This window comes from Neoarius graeffei, chromosome 2 (assembly GCF_027579695.1).
Source record: "Neoarius graeffei isolate fNeoGra1 chromosome 2, fNeoGra1.pri, whole genome shotgun sequence".
Classification (NCBI taxonomy): Eukaryota; Metazoa; Chordata; class Actinopteri; order Siluriformes; family Ariidae; genus Neoarius; species Neoarius graeffei.
In genome coordinates, this window is record NC_083570.1 from 71,083,005 (window position 1) to 71,101,905 (window position 18,901).

Sequence of the window (18,901 nt, forward strand, 5' to 3'; positions counted from 1 at the left end):
AAAGAGCGGCCTTCTTTCTTCCGTCTTGAAGTATACGTGTATCGAACATCAGTTATCATTATCAGGCTTTCATCTAAACCGGGGAACAGGGGCGCTGCGCCCTCTTACTGAAATGCCAATTGAACCCCAAGTCACACTTGGGCCATGCACTTGTATGCTACTGCACAACATGCAATCTTTCTCAAAACGATCTTTTCTCCGTGAAAACATCCCAGCAACACCACGTGACAATGTGTCTGATCATCAAATACGTTGTAATTACTCCAAAAATATTCCAATCATAGTAGATACACCGCCAGACGGTGCAAAGCAATCCGAATTGGCGTTTCAGACCGAGGCGCCATGTTGTTTACTTGTCGCGGCTGCTCTCGCGAGATTTGACATGGGTTACATACAAGGTCAGCTGACTTGTCGAGCGAGATTTCTCGAGACTGAATGACCTTTCACCCAGCGGCGCGGGAGCTTTTGACAGAAGTAGTTCGCGAGTTGTTTTTGTTGACACTTGGGCATTTAAAGATGTCATCCCACGGCACGAAACGGAAGAAAGCCAAAGACTGTCCGGGGCAGAAGAAGATTACTTCTTTCTTTTTCAATGTTGACAGACAATTTGTTACAATTTCCCTCTCAGATAGCCTCAGAATGTCCCATTGGAGCCTCAATTTTTCAAAGGCTTCGCATGGGGGGGGGACAGACAACCGGCACCATCCCCCCCCGGCTTTGCTCCCTCACCATGGTGAGCGCCCTCATACTACATTTTTCTAGAAAAAAACCTGATTATACAGGGGGCTGCAAAAGTAGGTATACAGTAATGAAAAACAATCTGTTCGCACAAAACGTTATTTTATTGATTATACAAACGTATCAATAATAAACATTTTAATCCCTCAGATGTTCAAACTGTTTGCCCCTGGCATTCACAGTGTGGACACCCGTGCACACTCTGGCACAAAGGTCTTTATCAGCATCAATTTCCTGGCAAGCTTCCCACATGAACAGAACGTGGCTTGCGTGCGAAAACCCTATCTTTTACACATCCCCAGAAAAAGGAGTCCAAAGGGGTGAGATCCGGCGAATGTGGTGGCCAGTCAACAGCTCCCCGACAGCCAGTCCACCTGTTGGGAAATTCTTTGTCGAGTAGCGCACGCACATTGAGTGCGAAGTGCGGTGGCGCCCCATCCTGCTCAAAATAGAAGTCATCCTGCTGCTGTTGTTCGCGTATAATCCTTACTGTAGACCTACTTTTGCAGCCCCCTGTATTTATTCCGAATGCACCAGAAATGGTCAAAAATGAAAGACCAAAATTTGGGTGGCAAGTCTGCTGTTTTTATAAGAATCCTTGTCCTGTGGTTTTGTTTTATATTATTGTATTAACCAGTAAATGATAGACAGTAAAAGCCCTGGCTCAACAGGATGACTTGGTCTGTGTTTTTTTTTTTTTTTTTTTTTAAAGGCTGTATTAGTTTGAGTATTGACAAGCTTGTGGGTTGTTTGTTTGTTTTGTTTTTGGTGAAAGTTCTAAAAAAAACCGGTGAAGAAAAGTTTGCATTCGTCAGCCCTAATGCATATGCATTGTTTAAAGAATCTCTGCATTCAGAAAAGTGATTTATTTTATATATTTTTTTAAATGGTTGCACTGCGTCTGTCCAGTGCTTCTTATATATAGCCAGGCTTGAGCTCTATGAATAACAAGCTGCTAAGAATAGCTTTGCACAGGCCTGAGTCAAGAGAAGGGGGTGTGAGGAAATTCAGGAAACTATGCGTTAGACACGAACAGCTCGGCCTGTGTATCGTGTGGAGATGCTTGGAGCCGGTGGGCAAAATAACAGGCCAGGTGTTTATGCCAGTTTCCCTCTCATGTGCAGAGACACAGAGCCAGTTTCTGGGTTTATGTACCTGCTACTAAAGCAAACATTCAGGAGATACATACACATGCCGTCATATCGCATACTTCGTTCAACACCACACAGCCATTGTGTATGTGGAAAATATTTGATGCCAGCTGCTTTAGTCAGTTCAGTGTCTCCTAAATGTGTCTCTCGTAGCAGTATCAGTGGTGTATGGGCGGCCCAGAACAGGAGTCTATAAAAGTATGCTTTTCTACTCTGAACTCGATCATGTCAATAAAATAAATAGATATAATATTTTATATAATAATAATAGAAATAAAAACAATGTATTATTTACATACACAATAATATGTTTATATAGTAAATAAGTTATATCTAATAATAACTGCTTTTGTTTGTAATAGTAATATTGTTGAAATAATCTACACATATTTGCAATCTTTAATTTATATTTAATCCAAATTCAGTGCAAATGGATTGTAAATTGGTGGAAATTAAATTATAACTGCATGAGCAATATTTTCATGCTGACTGTGTTGGTAGATTGGGCAGAGTGTTGATAGGGGACCCAGCTGCAGGGCAACTGTTAGTACCTTTCACTGGCTGCATTAGCTGTCTACACACACACACACACACACACACACACACACACACACACACACACACACACACACACACACAAGACTGGAAATGTTAACTGTTGACATTACAGAGATTAGAGCTTCCTCCTGGGCTGAGCCAAAGCAGCCTCAGGATGGGTGTGTGTAGGGGTTTGGGAATTCACTCACACACACGTTCGCGTGCACACTTTTTTTTTTTTTTTTAAGATTTTTTTGGGGCTTTTTTCACCTCCATTGGACAGGACAGTGTAGAGACAGGAAATGAGCGGGAGAGAGAGACAGGGAGGGACCGGGAAATGACCTCGGGCCGGAACCGAACCCGGGCTCCCGGATCCATGGCATGGCGCCCCACATACAGCACACATTTAAAGAGTTAGATGTAGTAGGATTCCTTTCAGTTGCGTTATTCTGTATGATCATCATGTTGATGGCTGGGTGCCATGTATCTCACTTCCTGATGACCAAATGTACTCGTATTGCAGTGCAGGTCTCAAGTGGGGACTAGGGACCCCCAACCCCTGGACCATGATATACTGTGTGTGTGTGTGTGTATGTATATTTTTATTAATATTTATTTATTTGGTTTTTTTATTTATTTACGGTGATGGAAATCACATTCCACCTTCATCAAAATTATTACATTTTATGATTAAGGTCCTACAGTTAGTGCTGGGCAGTGATGACAGAATATTGATGTTGTGTAAATATTTAACTCATATAAAAATTTCCTTTACTTTTTATGCATTTGCGTAGGCATAAAATATTCAAATATATATATGCATTTTTGTATAAATTAAATAAAGTGTTTGTTTTCATAACAGTTAAAGGGATCCCTGGCTGCAAAAGTTGGAGAGCTCTGAATACATGACCATTTTGATGAAAGGTCTAAAATGAGCTTTTTGGTCTGTCTGCTACAGGCTGGTAAACTGAAAAAATTTACTGGCCAAAATCTTTTTCGCCCAGGCCTTGGAAGGAGAGTAGCCAGTCAACTTGTGTGCTGTAGTGTTGAAAGTTTGTAGTGAAGTACGCCAATTTCAGCAACCCGCTAGTGGTAGACTGACCTCCTTTATTTTATTCACCAACACGAATAACTCGCATTTTTGTGAGTGATGGACGCTGATTTCGGATCCTTTTGACGCTGATAAGAATTCACGCTTTTCTTTCAACTGCGCACATTTTCTTCTGTGGTTAAGGTGATGCGTAGGTTTAAGTGTAGGTAGGTGTAGTGTTATTCAGATTAGAGAGTAGGGGTTAATGTAAGCCTTGCTTGTTTTGTCTGTTATTACACAACTTGTCAGTTGTAAAAGATCATCTCGCACTCTCAGATGCACCCACACAGCTACCCTGCGCTCCGGATGTGCACCCGTGTGGCAGTCCAGCTGAGTGCGAGAGAGCTGATCAGATTCAACGCAGCAGCAGCAGCGGCAGTGAGGTCTCCTGCAGAAGAGCATATTAATGCAGCAGTTACAGGCGTAAAGCATCAGCGCTGCTTGCTGAGCAAGAATGAGAGCGAATTCCCTTGTGCTCAGGAACGCGCCGCTTTGTTGTTGTGTAAAGGTTTTCTCGGTGTAATTGCGCAGGCCGGGTTGGAAGCTTTCATCATATATATTCTTTCACCCACTTCTTTGTTATCCGGCACACGGGACTGGCTCGCCTGCGGGGCCTGTGAGGACTGAGTCACTGTTTAACTAAAGGGATGGCGCGCTCAGTCAAGGCTTAGAGCTGCTTCAGTGTGTGGGGTTCAGATGCCTCGGCACGGCTTAACAAGCAGCATTTGTTTTTTTGCTCTGACTGAAAGCTTTGGTGGAGTGCATCATGCTTGTGTCAAGTAGTAATTTTATATCACAAAATAATACCGAAACAAATAATAGGAGTAAATAAATTTTATTTTATTGAAGAATTCATAATAATAACAATAATAATAACAATAATAATAATATCATGTGGGCGGCACGGTGGTGTAGTGGTTAGCGCTGTCGCCTCACAGCAAGAAGGTCTTTACCCTGTAGAACAGGATAAAGCGGCTAGAGATAATGAGATGAGATGAGAAATAAAGATACGTTTTTACCATCAGATACTTTCATTCCATATTTTGTTCCTCTTTTGTATTTTTTTTTTCCTAATGCTTTCTCTCTCATAAATGGTTAAATACAGAAAGCATGTTGGACATATTTTGGGTGCTGTAGTTGTAATAGTAAGTATATTTGTTTTCAATACTCATACACCAAGTTGCCAAGTTTTCCAATATATTATTATTTGTTGATATTATATTATGGTGCTCTGTGTTGTTCTCATTTATGTATTTAACAACAGTATCAGAATACTCGGGTCTTGAAATAAATGCACGTTAGTCATGAACAATGGTAACTACTCTCTTTTGCGTTATTTTTGACAGAAGTAAAATTCATACATGAACAAATTTTGGCGAGTTGATTTTCTGTTTGGCGAGTTACTTTGGAAGGTAGCTAGTCCGGCTGGCTGGTGAAAAAATATATGAATTTCTAGGCCCAGGTTCGAGCCCCGTGGCCGGCGAGGGCCTTTCTGTGCGGAGTTTGCATGTTCTCCCCGTGTCCGCGTGGGTTTCCTCCGGGTGCTCCGGTTTCCCCCACAGTCCAAAGACATGCAGGTTAGGTTAACTGGTGACTCTAAATTGAGCGTAGGTGTGAATGTGAGTGTGAATGGTTGTCTGTGTCTATGTGTCAGCCCTGTGATGACCTGGCGACTTGTCCAGGGTGTACCCCGCCTCTCGCCCGTAGTCAGCTGGGATAGGCTCCAGCTTGCCTGTGACCCTGTAGGACAGGATAAAACAGCTAGAGATAATGAGATTAATAATAATAATAATAATAATAATAATATCATGAATATCGGAATAGTATTTCTTTTAATATTATTCTAATAAGCATACATAGAATTCTTAGTCTGTTCATTACTATTATTATTATTAGTAGTAGTAATATTAGTAGAAGTAGCATTGTACCAATTATGAGACATCATGACACTGGTATAAGATGTTAGTTGAAAACCCAGAACAGGACGTGCAACAGCGTTGCTGCTGCATCAGCCGGTTAGAAAGCTCTCGTGTGATGTTTCAGCTTCGCCGAGTCCCGGTCTCTGCAAAGTGCGACATCAAGCCTCGTCTCGTGTGTGGTGTCCATGACCAAAAATAGCAGACGGTGGAACGCAGAAGGCTTCCACTCCACGAACAGCTTTTAATTCCTCATTCCGCAGCAAACGTGCGTAGTTTTGTGGAGCAAATGACAAATTTAGACGCCCCAAATGATTGACATATCAAGTGTTTTTCCTCAGGCTTCAGCTTGACTTATCGATCGACTATAAATATTTATGCTTGCGTCGAGCTCACACCTGCGCTGTTCCTTCCAACTAATGTATTTGATTCATGTTTGTTGGAAAAGCGCAGGGTTTAGGCACAATGCAAAATATTCCTCTCGCTCTCTCTCTTTCTCTCTCTCTCATATGCCGTGTCGCTCCTCTGGGAGAAGAGCATGCAGTGACACGGTGAGACACGGCCTTCCTGTGGCACGGGAGTCCCCACATCTAAAGAATGTGCTTCACCTATCATTGATCAGAGACATGGAGCTCAGGTGGGGTGGTGGGGCAGAGCAGAGACCTGAACACGGCACACATGCTCCCCTGCATACCTTTTTTTTTTTTCTCCCCCTCTCCCCCTTTTTCCCCTGAGCATGTGCGTGCACATGCACACGTTTGCACACAGACACTCACATCTGGGAAGCTTGTCAATCTTTGCCCCAGCAGCACATAAACGAGTGCCCACATTATTCCTCCTCCGTAAACCAACACAATAGGAGACACGGAAGATGTTTCGGTATACTTCAGAGACTCGAGTGTATCCAGTAAAAGAGAGAAACATTTTAAATGTGTGTGTGTGTGGAGGGGGAAGCGGAAAAATTAATGGCATTACGTGCAAACAAACACAGATGCACACGAGTTCCCTGTTGAAAGCAGCCCAAAGGCAGGCAGCCAGAGTGGAGTTACACAGCCACTTCAGCCTTTACAGGAAAAGCCCATGAGTGAAGAGTGTTTAATCTCTCTCTCTCTATCAGCCTCACTGCCTCTCAGATCTGTTCATGTCTCTTGTGGCTCATAACAGATGAGCAGATGACCACGATTACAAGTGAAGAATTTAACAAACACACAGACAAAATAACCCAGACAATGTAATTAAAAATTTCATCAATATTTATATCATCACAGATGTTTTATTTTCCATTTTGCAACCTACAATGCGAGTTGCTGACATTTATTATGGAATGGTACGAGTGTGCACGAGTCTGTGCGTGCCTATGTACAGATATGTGATGCGTCTCGATGAAGAACACACCGTTGGGTCTCGTGGTAATACGCCAACGAGCTACAATCCCCAAACAAATGACACATTTATGCTATTCCGTCTGTGCCCGTGTGCCACTGCTGTCCTCCGTCACTGACATTCAAATAACCTTCCCTCGAACGCTCGAAGGGGAGTGAAGAAAGAGAGCCTGCTCTGTACTGTTACATTACAGCATGACTCTGCTGCAAAAAAAAAAAGGCAAGGCCGTCCATCCATCCATCCATCCATCCATCCATCCATCCATCCGTCCGTCCGTCCGTCAGGGTGGGTCACGGAATACATCATTTGAATATTGTTTGATAAAGTTTACCACAATATTTCTGTCTCTGTAATCATTACATATTCTAAAGTCTATAATCTAATTCCGTTTAAATCACTATCATTGCTCGGTTGAATTCCCGAATCTGATTGGTCAAAAGGTGTTGAGTAATTTTCTCTCACAGCAGCTCGGACTAATTTCAGCTGTAAGGCGTATCACGGATTTATATTAAGGCAGTTATTCTAATGATGTCTATAGTAACAATTCATTCCCGATGGTAATATAACCTTAATAATAAACAAGTAAAAAGTGTTATTTATTAGTATACATATATAATCGTTGCTATGCTGAAGATTTTCTATTAAGTCTCCGGTGTCAGCTTTGGAACGAGTCAGTAAATCAGATGGCTTCACATTACCTGGTTTCTCAATACCACGACAAGCTGTATGTTTTTGTTTTATTATGTTTGAGAAAGGGGGGCGGGGGAGCGTGGCTGGTGAGGGTACGAGTGGCTTATAGCTGCAGTAATGTAAATGATAAGAGGAATTTTTATCACTGACGTTTCATATCATTAATTATTCTATCAACATTCATTGGATATGAGCAATCGCACACTCTGATTGGCTACTCTACTACTAGGATATCAGCTCATATACCGTGAGTAGAGAAAAACAAAATGGCGGCGCGTGTTCCTGAGGATGAAATAAAAACTCTACTGCAAAAAAGCAACAAAATATGGAATAAAAGTATTTAATGTTTTCAAGAATTATGATTATAGCATTTTTCACAAATTGCTACTGTCATTTCGCCGGTTTGTTTGCATTCTAAGCGGAAATGATTTTGTCAGATGTTTTGTAGAAAGTTTTTATTTATTGAATTTGCTAAAAATAAAAAGTGCTCCGTTTTTCAAAATCCAGTGAATGTGGATAGAATAAAACAGGTATTCCACTCAACCTCGTCATACTGTACATGGCTTATCGCCAACTCGGCACTTTGCTATCAGCTCATCGGCTGATCAGCTCATATACGACCCGATTTTGTGGAATAACTGTTAAATATGACTATAAACTGATCAAATTTCTTTCTCCTACATTAGTATCTCATTCTCATTATTTCTCATTATCTCTAGCCGCTTTATCCTTCTACAGGGTTGCAGGCGAGCTGGAGCCTATCCCAGCTGACTACGGGCGAAAGGCGGGGTACACCCTGGACAAGTCGCCAGGTCATCACAGGGCTGACACATAGACACAGACAACCATTCACACTCACATTCACACCTACGGTCAATTTAGAGTCACCAGTTAACCTAACCTGCATGTCTTTGGACTGTGGGGGAAACCGGAGCACCCGGAGGAAACCCACACGGACACGGGGAGAACATGCAAACTCCGCACAGAAAGGCCCTCGCCGGCCACGAGGCTCGAACCCGGACCTTCTTGCTGTGAGGCAACAGTGCTAACCACTACACCACCTCTTGGTACATGTTAAAGGGAAAGAATCAGCTTTGTGGTGGTACAGTAACAGCATCATCCACTACATTGTTGATTCATTTTCTATAGCAGAATGCCCCATCTTTTTTTTTTTTTTTATATTCCTTCCAAAATAGAATAATGTTTATTAATTTATTCTACACTTTATCACATTCTGTTTCTTTCATTGAAATGCAAAAATATTACTTGACAGAAATACAGGGAAATATGGTGAAATCTTTCTGATGAAGCTGCCATTTGTTCGTTTCAAGCTGGAAGACCCTTTGTTAATCTGGCTGTAATGCTGCACTGCACACAGTTCCAGCATTACTGTCCAATCGCTTACATAAGCCTCTGACATGAACACACTGGCTTGCGTCACTCGGTCACTGACAGCTGTCAACACACCCACATTAGCGACCACATTGCATGTTATCTTGTAGAATAAGCATTTATTTAAATGTTCAGCCTGGAGAGTTAGTGCAAAGTTTTTTGTTTTTTTTTTTAACTTCCATCTTGTTGTCTTTGTCCACAGCTCCATCTGTGTCTTTAACCCAGCGTGACATACTGGGTTAATCTCAGGGCTTGAGGAACGTCCTCTACTGCCAGATTGGGACAGTTTTTGGCAAGAGTTTAACACAGTTTGTGCACAATATGGGAATACTCAAAAGTATTTTGTAGAATTTTATTATTTTTTTTTAAAGTTTCTCATCGAACTCCCCAAGTAGCTGTTATTATGTGACAAATAAAAATGCTGATATGAGTTGGGAATCTGCATGCAGTTGTCTTAAAGTGCAGAAGCTGCTTAATGCAGAGACAGAAGCGTGCGTGTGATGAAGCTAGTACTCAGCCCTCCCTCCATTAGTGAGGCAAAGCCTCTGAATATTTCACACGCCTTCAATATATTGTGTCAACATCCCACTTTTGCCTCTCTTCTGAATGACGCTCTTCAGGTACAAATGAGGCGAGAGCGCATTAAAGGAGCTCCGTGGCAAAGCGCTCGGCTCGCAAAACAAGTGCCTTTTTTTTATGCCAATGTCAGCACTAATGTGCTGAAAGAATGGTGCGCCTGTGACAGGCTAGCGCTGAGCTGTTAGCACACGTTATACTGTAATGATCTTTGTCTCCGTTTCTGATGAAGTGTCTTTTTTTTTCCCTTTAACTGACTTCACTGTCTTCATTTGTTCCTTTTCAGTGCAGGAAGTCTGGCTTGACTAGAGCAAAAAATGTTCTGCTCATAATTGCCGTGTTTCATGCTGTCGGCCCAGCTCAGACAACCAATCTCGACGAGGCGCTCTATTGCTGGTGAAATTATGCTATGAAATACTGGAATTTATGCACATGAACGACATGTTTCTACCAATTACAATGGCCTTTTGGTGCACAAGTGACAATTGTGTTTGATGATGGTGGGAATGGAGGGTCTGCTCTAAGCCACTGGAGAGGATTTGCTCACATAGGCCTTGATCTGAGGGCAGAGAGAGAGAGAGAAGGGAGGGAGAGGTGGAGGGAAACAGACAGCCAGACGGAGGGGGTAGGGAGGGAAGAAAAGGATGAGTGAGAGAGAGAGAGAAAGAAAGAAACAGACAGGGCCAGAGAGAATGAGAGCGACATGACACATCACCCTCTCCTCTGCATCCCTGTCGCCTCTGACTCACTGACCTTGAACTGAGCTCCAGGGAGTTACAACAGAGCTCTCAATCAGCATCTCGCTGTAAAGATGTTCTCTCTGAATACACACTAAGTGCTCTTTCTCTTTAAATACACACAGTGGGTTCCAAAGTCTCAAATCTCTCTCTCTCTCTCTGTATCTGTCCCTGTAAACTAGGGCTGGGCGATATGGCTGAAATCTGTATCACGATATAAGTGTTTCATATTGGTCGATATCGATAATTATTGAAACATTTTATGACCTATTTAAAATAAGGACCAGGAGGGAACAATACTAAATTCAAACCTTTATTTTAAACTTAAACTTCCTCTGACAGCCAATAAGCAAGGAATGTCAACACGCATGTTCAATGTTACGATCACAACAAAAACTGAGCAATTATCAATAATAAAGTGCTTAAAAAACTCAAGTGTTATAAAAACATGAGCAAAGTGTTAAATGTAAACATAGTAAAACCTGCTATGTGAGAAGGACTGTCATATTTTTAATTTTTTACTGCAAGTTTAGTGCAAAAAAAGTTCACCCTCTGGTGAGTAACATTTAAAAACATAAATAAAAATATGCAGTGCTTTATAAACATAAAAGAAATTGAGTGAAACTGAGGTAGACTTAGACTATTCTTAAACTATTCAAGTATATTTTCATTGAAGGTTTAATAAAATAAAAATAGTGTTTTGTAAACATAGAAGAAATTAAAGTAAAACTGAGGTAGACTTAAGACTTTACATCTGTAACATCTGACCTTACTGACTTTATCCACAATTTCCTCGCTCGTTCCGGCACTCATCTTTCTTTTCTTGGCCACGCTGTTTCTGGAAAAAAAATAAACACGACCACGAGACAACGAGATGGTGCAACCAAACCGATACTGTTACATGATTGCTATCAGCGTGTCACTCCCTATGCGTTGCTAGGCACCAGAGGACGAGTGCCTTTGCTCATGCAACCAAGCTTGCTTCGCAACAACAGTTGATTGAAAGCGGACCTAAACCAGAGAGGGCTCTGGCTAACGCTTGTTTCTTGAAAAAAAAAAAACATTCTATCGAAACGTTCTATCGAACGCATTTTCTATTGATATCAAGTATGTGTCTATCGCGATATGTATCGTTATCATTTTATCGCCCAGCCCTACTGTAAACCCTCAGAATTCATGAATTAAATCAGATTGTGTAGTTGCATTAGCTGCTTGTGCAAGTGTGTAAATGCCTGGTAAATCCATAGCTAATGTTTGCTTTAAATTTATGTGCCACCCCCCCAAGAAAAGAAAAAAAAAACACTTTTTGCCAACCCTACATTTAAGTATCACTTTTCTTGGGTGACTGTACATTTTTATCAAACTCTGTGAAATTGTAAACCTAATGTCGAAATGGAGATATCCATTTGATAGAGGGGTCCAAGGTGAATATTAAAAAAATCTTTGTTTAAAATATTTTGTATTTCATGCAGAGTTTCGGAAGGAAAAGTCAGCGTTATGGATGTGACGAAATTCCGTTATGGATGTGACGCGTCTGAAATAGACATGGCGTATGTTTAGAAAATCAGCAATTTAACCACCATAACCCTTTGAAAAACTCTCTAAATATCAGCTAAAACTATCAAAGTTCTTAAATAATATTTAGGATGGCTATTGTTTTGCTGTTTTGTGGATTTTAGCATACATTTCTGTGGCTTGTGGCAATAATATAGAATTGTACATGATCAAAGTTATTAGTGTCATTAGCTAAAATAGTGAAGGCGAAGGGAACAATTCTTGTGACAAATTGGTTCAACTTATTCACATCTGTAAAATACAGGCCTAGGTGATATCTCTGGGAGTGGTTTTGATGTATTACATGTTGCTTTATTTTTGCATGGTGAGGTTGACATTTACATGGACTTGCCCATAGCTGCCAACTACTATGAATAAATCGTATTTATTACGATTTGTCGTTTTGATTACGAAAATACGAATTTACTACAATAAAATACGATTTTGCCAATTTTCATGGGTCATTTTCAAAGTCTATCACCGGTGGGATTCGTATTTGATAAAACACCGCTTCGTTCCAAGCGGCAGATACTACGCCAAATTTCATTGGCTATTGCTTGTTCTCTCAGCCAATCAATGATGCTATTAGATCATCCATGGCACGCTATCGTCTGGCCTTTGTTCACGAAGTTTCTGAACAAAGCATGGCGTTTCAAGCTTTTGTTATGAAGATGTAGCGTAGTACTAATCTCTAAAGAAAGCATGGCTAAGGGGAAGGGCCAGCGCTTCAAGGACTCGTACCGAGAGGAGTTTCCCTTCATTTCTAAGTCAAGTAAGGGCGATCACTAAGCGTTTTGTGCTCCATGTCGGTGAGACATTTATGTGGTGCAATAACATCAACTGTTGACTGAGTGAGCTCTGGTCTATTTCTCTAATGTGTACTTTGTCAAAAGTTATATGTGCCAATTGCATTGTTTGAAGTTTTTGCCTGATTCACTGACTTTTCATACATTGTTGAAAAGAGCTTTGCAAATTAATGTAAGATGATAGTTTAGTTTGTAGAATAAATTTTGTCAAACTATTTTGTTTTAGTATGATTTTTCAGGGTAGTTTTGCAAGAAAGCTTTGGCGGCGGGGGGGGGCGAGCAAGACTCCGTACCCAACCTTGTATTACTATTTACAATTTCGGAATGTTGGCAGCTATGCATTTATGATGAGGTGCGACAGTAAACTGCTTCCTGTATATGTCTCGATGAATGATCAGATTCCTTTATTCTCTCCAGTTCTCTGCTTTACAAAAGGGAAAATCCGATCGCAAATTCTATGTTAAAAATATCACCAATTCAAAAAAAAAAAGAAGAGCATGCGCATCCAAATCATTTCAGAACATGATCCATAACCTACTTCTTTAGAAGCAACATTCACTGATGAAATTAAGGATGTGATGAACATTCATAGACGTTGTGTCTGACATTCATTAAACAACCCCCCCCCCCCCCCCCCCCTTTTTAAAATATATATCTATTTTATTTTATTTTATTTTTTGTGCATGTAGCTTCTCCAAACATTCTGGATTCACCAAACCAATCTGTCTGTGCCTCAGTCTGTCCACTAACACTGGATTTCATGTCAATAGATATTGACTAGCAGAGCCGCAGTAGCCTCTCCACAAGGCTCTCTTTCTGTGATAACCTCTGTGTGAATTTGTTAAAGTCCTCTATCAAAGCACTCCCAGTGAAGATTTTTGGGCTTGGGTTTAACGCGCTCTCTCTAGACAAAAGAAGCAGCGAGTGAGTCCCAGAGCCCCCAGTGTGAGCCAGACCGTTCACAAAGAGCTCTGTGAGGGTTTCATGTGGAGGCCTGGAGAAAGGGTACTGCTGAGAGAGAGGCACTGTGAGCGTTTGCTCCCAGGGCCCCTTCCTACTGTATCCTTCACACTGGGCATGGAGTCATACCCAAGCCAGTGCCTAGCACACACGTTGTGTCTGCTTCATCTCCTCTGCCCTTGCCTAATGTGGAAGTCTCAGTCAGCTCGATTGCCCACCTCTACAGCCGCTAAGATGGAGGGCCCTTTGAGCAGTGCCTGAGGAGAAAGAGAAAGCCAGCAGCCTTCTCCCTTCAGTCTGGCACCCACAGCCAAGACTGTGATGCCAGCCTTGTGGAGGATGGGAGGAGGGAGGAGGAACAGCGCTCCACTGCCACCTGCTGGTCAGACCCCATTAGTGCTGTGCCTTTCCCGGACCTCGACCACAGCCAGCCTTAATTACTGCACGCCTCAGTTGTTCTAAGTGCATGTCAGAACAAATTATGTAAGTAATGAGGCTGAAAATGCTAAAGGAGCAGGAACACGCTGGCACTCTAATGCTCATGGCGGGAGAACATAAAAACAAACAGTCGAGTACTGTGTATGCACGGCAAGCGCCCACCGCACCAAAAAAAAGGCAGATAATTATATATATATATATATATATATATATATATATATATATCTCTTACAATATTCCTTACAGAACGATCTCTCGTTCTTAAGTGATCTGACTGCACCGTGGTGTAGCGATTAGTTGATAAGGACCACACTACCACTTCTGCGGAGAGCCGGCATAGCTGCTGTCAGCATGTGGCCTGTGCTGTGCTGACTGAAGTGTTGGCTGGTACCCTGTTCACAGGCTGTGAGAGAATGCCAACAGGATACACTACTCGCTGGTCGAGATTAGAGGTTACAGGATCTGCTGCTCCAAACGAGAGACAAACAATTGTGCCCTTTGGGTGCATTGTAAGGCTGTGACATTTATGCAGATAGGTCTCAGGTAACTGGTAACAGGTTCTCATGGTCGCCTGAAAAAGAAACCCAGAGGTAGAGCTGTTAGCGCTATTAGCCTGGTGTGTGCATGCTGGCCCTGATGGCTCCTCAGCCTCAGTTACGTCATTTGCATTCGAATTTGCGTTCAAGTTTAGATCAGCTGCCGCTGTGCAGCAGGGGTGTGATAGCAACATGCCGTGTGACATCGTGCTGTCAATATCAGGACCAGTGTTGTGCGTTTTTGTGACAGCGCATTTGCAGTTTTACCCAGAGAGCAAACATCAAATCGGTAACGGATTTAAGCAGGCCTACGGCAATGAAGCAACAAGCCGGGCAAGGTGTTTTGAGTGGCATTCACACTTCAAGGGGCCAGAAATCAGGGCGTTCCAACGATCCTGATGCGTTTACATTACAGGTATTTAGCAGACGCTCCTGTCCAGAGCAACGTACAACAGAACCCTGACATATCCGCAGCAGTCGGAAGCCTGGGGAGCAGTTGGGGGTTAGGTGCCTTGCTCAAGGGCACGTCAGCCATTCCTACCGGTCCAGGAAATCAAACTGGCAACCTTTTGGTCCCAAAGCTGCTTCTGTAACCATTTGGCCATGGTCATGCACAGCGTGCCTCAATTTCTCGGACATTTTCAAGGGCTGTGCTCGTGCAGCATTTCAGGTGTCTCCGTTGCTGATTTCCTGAGTTTGACACATAATTTGATGCTTGCTCTCAGCTCAAGTTTGAAGTCCATAGTAAAATCACAACTGCGCACACCCACTTTGTCGCAAAAACACGTGTAACACGGGTCCCGATGTTGACAGCACGATGTCGTGTGGCATACTGACTCAAAAAGGTACTGCTCGCTCCTGTGGCACGCACACGACCGTCCCAAGCTCTGTTCGTTCACAACAGGAACAGTCTCAGAACTTTTTATAACATGTTATATTGTTACTGCAGCCCCTGATATCATTAGTCACAGTGTTGTGCTGTACCTCTCACCAGTTGTAAAAGACACTGCTGAGGTTTTAATACACAGAAGCTGGTATTTCACTTCTGAAATGAGTCCAGTCGTGTACTTAGGAGGTGTGCTTTGTCAGACAGTTGGCCTCTTATTGCTCCCTGAAGGGTCTGCTGGAGTAGTGTGTGTGTGTGTTTCCTTTGTGTAGTTTGAACTGACAATGTTATTGCAATGGTTTGCAGGGGGTTGTATTCAGAGTTAAGATGGTCTCCTCTGTAAAACTGTGTAGTTTTATCTGTCGCTGTGTGGCAGGGAACAGATTTGTTTGAAGCTCCGCGCTGTTTCATGTAGCGACACACAGCCGTGGCGGAGGTGTCGTGCTGCGCCTGGTGACAGCCAAGAAAATCCTGACTGTTTCTTTTCTCTTTCTCTTTCTTCTCCGTAGCTCAAATTGAAATTATTCCCTGCAAGATCTGTGGAGACAAATCATCAGGCATCCATTACGGTGTGATAACATGTGAAGGCTGTAAGGTAAGCAACCAAACAAGTGTGTGCGCGTGTGCACGTGTGTGTGTTTCGGCGGGTAAGCATGAGCTTTGTGTTTTGAAAACAACAATATTTGAATACATGCTTGAATAGGAGGGCTAAATGAAGGTACTGAAGGTCTAAACACGAGTGTGTTCATCATCATTAATATGACACAGCAGGCTTCGATGAGCCACACTCCGTCATTATTAGGACAAAGTGACTCCTGCGACTTGTTTTCTTTCTGCACTCACCGGCAGATTTTTTATGACTTTGGCTCTGCAGTTACTGCGTGCTTCACAAATAAAACTGTCAAAGGGTGCAGTGCTTTGAAGTATACCACATATTTAGCTATTTTGCTGTCGCGTTTTCTTTTTTTTTTTTAAACCTGAAACTACTCTGTTTGTGTTTGTTTTAAATACGCCATCCAGTCAGCAGGAGGAATTATATGCTTACTGTATCTTCTTGTTAGTATTTTTAAGGTTGTTTGTTCCGACTCTACAGGCAAGCACTGCACAGCGTAGCAGAAATGAACAAACTTTGTGATCCGACTCTATTTTTGAATAAAAGGCAGACTCTACATTCAGCACACTGCTCGCTCACAATACGGTGTCGGAGAAGAGGGGGGGAAAATGTACAGGCCGGAAGAATAAACTGCTGAAATGTATCTTTAATGATTGCTAATTACTTCAGGCAGAGAGGCATTTAATGATATGTGCGAGCACACCGCTCTGGCCCATAAATCATAGCATTATAAAGGAGCGCTGCTTGTCACCAGCAGTTCTACCCCACTTTCATAATGGCTGCCATTAGAAAGCAACTTGGCAGCTGTCAGCTGTTTTCTTGTAATTAAACAGCCAATGAGCAACTAATTAAGACATATGTGTATCGAGCAGTGGAGTGGGGTATGTTAATGGTGTGCTGGAATCAATTCATTAAGTAAAAGGGATGAGGTATCAACTCATTGTGATTGCGTGCTCTCTCTCCGTCTCCCTCTGTACATGTCTCTCTCCCTCACGCTGCGTCTCTCGACACCCACTGGTTTTGAGATCTGTTATTTAACTAATAACCAGACAAACTCAACGTTATTTACAGTCAATGCGCTTGAAAATTAGCTAAGCGACTTTCACGAAAGTGCATCCCTATACAATGGCTATTCATTAAGGCTACGTTCACACTGCAGGCTGAAGTGACTCAAATCCGATCTTTTCGCCCATATGTGACCTGCATCCGATCTTTTATTGACAATTTGAACGACACAGATCCGATTTTTTCAAATCCGACCCAGGCCGTTTGGATATGTGGTGCTAATTCCGATTCCTATCCGCTCTTTTCATATGCGACTTCAGTCTGAACCGCCAGGTCACATTCATCCGACTTACACGTCATCAACAAGCCACAAACGTTACTATTCTGCGCTGAAGTAGGCGGCGGGTCTCTCAAAAAAGTTACAACAACATGGCGCATAATCACGGGCGCAGATAGAGGGTGGGACGAGTCATATTTAAATTCACCTCGTTCGGTCCCCCCTACTTATAGGGAGGAAAAAACGTCTATGCTGTCTTTCTTTGCATAAGGCAAACCTCACGGAAAAATCAAAAGACTAATTACCATTCGGTTTATTGAGGTGCACAGCAGTGTATACATAGTTGCAACAACTCACATAAAACAAAACAAAGACTGATATTCGGTTGGTTGAGCTGCGCAGACTGCACAGGTTGCGAGCTCGAGCTTGGTTGCTATGGTTACTAACAACAAGTTTGACAGGCATATCGGGGTTGGGGTTGGTTTGCTGGCAGCTTTGTCCCCCCCCCAGTTTTTTGTCCCCCCCCCCCAGTTCAAAAAACGTATCTGCGCCCCTGCGCATGACATCAGTGCGAGGGACGCTTCGGGCTGTGAAGGTTCTGAATCTTCTCAATGGAAGGACGCAGAGGTTAGGGAGCTGATTTCCATTTGGGGGGATGCAGCTATTCAAGCTAGATTGGATGGGTCATACCGCAACCGGGCGGTTTTACTTCCGTAAACACTGGCCATGCTCACTGCATGTGACGTCGTCGTATCCCGCAGTGCGCATGCGGAACACTTTTAGGTCGCTTTTCGTTCATACTGAGGATCACATACAAGTCGCATATATTTGTTAATGTGAACGACCTCACAAAAAAATCGGATTTCACAAAAAAATCGGAATTGAGCATTAAGCCTTGCAGTGTGAACGTAGCGTAAGTATGCCTGTCCTCATAAGACATGTCATCTGTGTGATCTGGAGCTGGAAGTGATCTCATCTATGACCCCTGTGTATATGGTTATGGCTTCATCCATAGTTCCTGTTTATAGAAAAGAGCATGTTGTGAGTTATGGAGCTTTCTACTACAGCCACTTCTCTCTCTGTTTGTCTCTCTGTCTGTGTCTCATTCATGCAGGGTTTCTTCAGGAGGAGTCAGCAGAGCAATGCGGCATATTCATGCCCACGTCAAAAGAACTGCCTGATCGACCGTACCAGCCGAAATCGTTGCCAGCACTGCAGGCTGCAGAAGTGTCTGGCCGTGGGCATGTCACGGGACGGTGAGTGTGCTGCTGTTCCTGGTCTAGTGTGCACCAGGGAACAACAGCCCCCTTCCGCATGAAGGGCTTCGGGGCCTTGCCAACACAAGCTGGAAAAATACGTGGAATGGAATTTTGAGCTTTAGGCAATCTACAGTGAATGTTTCTTAAACCTGGCTTATGGTTCATCAGAAGTGTTTCTGAGAGCCTGGAACACTCATGGTTGTTCAGAACAGTCAGACGTACTTAGTATTTATAGACTGGCTGCCAATCAAGGGGGTGGAGTAGTAGAGCAGTAAACAGTGAGCAGACAGGTGAACTGCATAGTGCCAAGCCGCAAAAGTGGCATTGCAGTTTTCTGTGTGAATTTTTTTTTTTTTT

General features: G+C 42.7%; 1 protein-coding gene across 2 annotated transcripts in view; it reads left to right on the plus strand.

Annotated features, from left to right (window-relative positions):
• The window catches only part of roraa (RAR-related orphan receptor A, paralog a), a 448,163-nt gene that overhangs the window by 407,470 nt on the left and 21,792 nt on the right, over window positions 1-18,901 (plus strand). For both annotated transcript variants that reach the window (XM_060914866.1, XM_060914867.1), the window contains 2 exons: window positions 15,900-15,985; window positions 18,400-18,541. In XM_060914866.1, coding sequence (XP_060770849.1) covers window positions 15,900-15,985; window positions 18,400-18,541 — 228 coding nt within the window. The remainder of the gene's footprint in view (window positions 1-15,899; window positions 15,986-18,399; window positions 18,542-18,901) is intronic.